We start from the raw sequence: 4,361 nt of genomic DNA, 5'->3' as shown, positions 1-4,361 counted from the left end.
TGATAAGAATGTTTCATGATAATGGTTCCTAATGAAGGATGATACCATTTCTGCGGACAAGCATGCTCTCATTATCCCTCAGTTCATGGGTCGTGGAAAGCGAGTCCATCCTCTTCCATTTTCCGATTCTTCCATGACTGGTAATTGTTTTCTGTTGGTCCTCGATGTTCAACTAGTTTCCTAGACGTTGAGCTTCAATTTTTTCGACAATATTGCAGTGCCACCACGTCCAATGGATCCGAAGAAAGACTTAGCTGTATATGGATATGGTACTGTTGCTTGGAAGGAAAGAATGGATGAATGGAAGAAAAAACAGAATGATAGGCTTCAGGTAGTTAAACATCAAGGAGATAAATGGGGGGATGAGCTGGATGATCCTGATTTACCTAAGTAGGTCCACTCCTTCGGTTTCCTATTTCACATAGTAGTTGTTTTAATTATTATTTCCAAATCCTTTTAGATTTCATATTATCTATCTGCGATCCAAGTCTTGCTTTTGCAACAGCAGCTTTGCACTCTTTGGTGCTTGTGAAATTAATCTTCTCTTGACTGCATGTACCAACTCCCTTAGAAAGTTGTATTATTGTATCAAATCAAGGTTCTAAAATTCGCTAGGCACTAGTTAGACGTCAGACCAATGCCTACGCCACCTAGGCGGGGACTAGGGGTCGCAAGTCGGATTTCAGGGTATCAACAGAATAAGATAAGTTTGGTGTGTTAAGGGCATGCTAACAAATCGTATTTTTGTTAGACTTTGGCTTTAGGGTCTATGAAAAAATTACTTTTCATGCCATAAATCTTCGATATATTTTATCTCCATTTCAGTTTTCTTTTGTAAAAGGACCTGCACATGCTTCTTTGTGTTCATCCTTTTCACTTATTTTTATCTTCAGTTATATTTGAGGCATGCGAATATAGTAGTAGTTTGCTTGTTGTCTATATTTTCTGCAACTCTTAAAGATGTAGGAGTAACTGTAGGGGCAAGGCTGCTGTATTATAGTTAAGAGAAGTTTGACAGCCGTTGATTCATGACAACATTTATAGATAGTGTTGATGCATATATGAACCAATAAATTTAGTTATATGCCATTATTAAAGTGATCAAACTATAAAATTAATTTGATTTCTTTCACTCGTACCTCTGTTGCTCCAGTTCATTTACCTTATATCTTGATGTTTTCTATTGTAATTTACAGGATGGATGAAGGCAGACAACCTCTTTCGAGGAAGCTACCAATACCTTCAAGCAAGATAAACCCTTACAGAATGATCATTTTACTTCGAATGGCAATTCTTGGGTTGTTTTTTCACTATAGAATTCTTCATCCTGTCAATGACGCATATGGCTTGTGGCTAACGTCAATTATATGTGAGATATGGTTCGCTGTCTCATGGTTGTTTGATCAGTTTCCAAAGTGGTCTCCAATTTTGCGAGAAACGTACCTTGATAGACTCTCACTGAGGTAAATATTTCCGCTTTTTTTAATCTTTAATTTTTATGCCCATTTTTTTATCTGTATCGCATAAAACAGATGACTCCACTCTTCCAGGTATGAGAAAGAAGGAAAGCCCTCTGAGCTAATGCCTGTGGACATATTTGTGAGTACAGTGGACCCCATGAAAGAGCCGCCACTCATTACTGCAAACACAGTTCTTTCTATTCTTGCTGTCGATTATCCTGTAGACAAGGTTGCTTGCTATGTCTCAGATGATGGTGCTGCAATGCTTACTTTTGAAGCTCTATCTGAAACATGCGAGTTTGCCAGGAAATGGGTCCCATTCTGCAAAAGGTTTAGCATAGAACCTCGGGCTCCTGAATGGTATTTTGCTCAAAAGGTTGACTATTTGAAAGACAAGGTAGAACCAACATTTGTTAGGGAACGCCGGGCAATGAAGGTGTTTTAACTTTTCCCTTATTATCTGTTTCAGAAATAATTTCTCGTCATTGACTTAATATTTATTTCTTCTATTTGCTATTTGAAGTTTACACTTTACACAACCTTTGGGTTTATGCAAAAGAAAAATAGGTGAAGAAATGGTGTTTTCGTTTAAGATGAGTAGATGACCATGCCCTGTTTATAAACTACCAAAAGAATTTGATGGCTTTTTCATAGAGATTTTTCACTTTTTGGGTTTGAAATTTGATGACTGAAACTTTCTTTCTGTAACTGTTATCATTCAGAGAGAGTACGAAGAGTTCAAAGTTCGAATAAATGGATTGGTGGCCACTGCACAGAAGGTTCCTGAGGATGGTTGGACCATGCAGGATGGAACACCGTGGCCGGGAAATAATGTCAGAGACCACCCTGGAATGATCCAGGTATAGTGAGCTTACTCTGATTTCATGCTTCCTAAGTTCCTATTGACGGGAATGGTACTGTCTAGAAGAATTTGTCATTATATTTTGATTTTTCCCAACAGGTGTTCTTGGGTCAAAATGGTGTTCAAGATATTGAAGGAAATGAATTGCCTCGTCTCATATATGTTTCACGTGAGAAGAGGCCTGGTTTTGAGCATCACAAAAAAGCCGGTGCTATGAATGCTTTGGTGACTATCTTCTTCTCTCTTCCTACCATTTTGGATTTATTTATGTTTTCCAGAGTAATTTTTTGCATCTTCAGCTATCTTATCTATAGTTTATGTTTTTTTAATTCCAGATACGGGTGTCTGCTGTCATCTCAAATGCTCCGTACCTACTGAATGTTGATTGTGACCACTACATAAATAACAGCAAAGCTCTCAGGGAAGCTATGTGTTTCATGATGGATCCTCAAGCTGGAAAGAAGATATGCTATGTGCAATTTCCTCAAAGATTTGATGGAATTGATCGGCACGATAGATATTCAAATCGCAATGTTGTCTTTTTTGATGTATGTATGGTTTTTAAGGGTGTTCTATCACAAATTATGAGTGTTATGCATGTGTTGTTCTATGTTGTCTTCTGTAAAAGGCTAATTTTATCTCAATTACTAACAGATAAATATGAAAGGACTGGATGGGATCCAAGGTCCAATTTACGTCGGAACTGGATGTGTCTTTAGGAGGCAAGCCCTCTATGGATATGATGCTCCCAAGAAGGCAAAACCGTCGGGGAAAACTTGCAATTGTTGGCCCAAATGGTGTTGCTTCTGTTGTGGATCTAGAAAGAAGAGCAAGAAAGGGAAATCAAAGAATAATAAGAAAAAGACTAAGAGCAGGGAAGCTTCAACACAGGTTCATGCTATTGAAAATATTGAGGAAGGAATAGATGGTAAGAGTAAATTTCAAATCAAGAAATTTTATAAATATTCTAAGAGTATTTGAACACTACTGATGACATTACATTTAGAAAAGAATTAAACGAATTTCCCTGGTTTTTATGTATTGAACTCTTGGTATTAATAGTGTACCTTTCTCTCATGTGGCAGGAATTGAAAGCGAAAAACCAACCTTCATGCCCCAGATTAAATTCGATAAAAAATTTGGACAATCGCCTGTTTTCATTTTTTCAACACTTCTAGAAGAAGGTGGTGTTCCACCTGGAGCATCATCAGCTTCCCTCTTGAAAGAAGCTATTCACGTAATTAGTTGCGGCTACGAGGATAAAACAGACTGGGGGAAAGAGGTATGTTGTTTCCATGTAGATATTTTTTCCATGTAGATTTTTTTTCCCCAAAGATCTTATAGTGATTTTTGGCATTAATACTCGTGTTCTTCACTATCAGGTCGGATGGATTTATGGTTCGGTTACTGAGGACATCTTGACTGGTTTTAAGATGCATTGCCATGGCTGGAGATCTGTTTACTGCATACCACATCGGCCTGCTTTCAAAGGGTCGGCCCCTATCAATCTATCGGATCGTTTACACCAGGTTCTTCGGTGGGCTCTGGGATCTGTTGAAATTTTCTTTAGCAGGCATTGCCCTCTTTGGTATGGATACGGGTGTGGTCTGAAACCATTGGAAAGATTTTCTTACATAAACTCGGTGGTATATCCATTGACATCACTTCCGTTGATCGTTTATTGCACCCTGCCAGCTGTTTGCCTTCTTACCGGAAAATTCATTGTCCCAGAGGTGAAGAATCTCTGCTAGAAAATATTTACTTTTAGTTAGTTTGATCATCGTTTTGCTGACTATTTTCTTTTATGTTTTAATATACAGATCAGTAACTATGCGAGTATAATTTTCATGGGCCTTTTTATATCAATTGCTGCAACGAGTATCTTAGAGATGCAGTGGGGTGGTGTTGGAATCGACGACTGGTGGAGAAACGAGCAGTTTTGGGTGATTGGTGGTGTTTCATCTCACTTTTTCGCTCTAATACAAGGTCTGCTCAAGGTTTTGGCTGGTGTAAGCACGAACTTCACTGTTACATCCAAA

At 38.2% G+C, this 4,361-nt stretch overlaps 1 protein-coding gene across 1 annotated transcript; it reads left to right on the top strand.

Moving 5' to 3' along the window:
• Positions 1 to 7: 7 nt before the first annotated feature.
• LOC140969437 (cellulose synthase A catalytic subunit 2 [UDP-forming]-like) lies at positions 8 to 4,358 on the top strand (the record flags this gene model as incomplete). Its single annotated transcript, XM_073430792.1, has 11 exons — positions 8 to 140; positions 219 to 390; positions 1,197 to 1,463; positions 1,551 to 1,896; positions 2,183 to 2,320; positions 2,422 to 2,547; positions 2,658 to 2,870; positions 2,977 to 3,250; positions 3,408 to 3,604; positions 3,705 to 4,055; positions 4,143 to 4,358. Coding segments are annotated over exons 1-11 (2,409 nt in total), but the record flags the coding sequence as incomplete, so codon positions are not given.
• Positions 4,359 to 4,361: the final 3 nt, after the last annotated feature.

This window comes from Primulina huaijiensis, unplaced genomic scaffold (assembly GCF_012295235.1).
Source record: "Primulina huaijiensis isolate GDHJ02 unplaced genomic scaffold, ASM1229523v2 scaffold41541, whole genome shotgun sequence".
NCBI lineage: Eukaryota > Viridiplantae > Streptophyta > Magnoliopsida > Lamiales > Gesneriaceae > Primulina > Primulina huaijiensis.
This window is presented reverse-complemented; position numbering and strand designations above follow the sequence as displayed.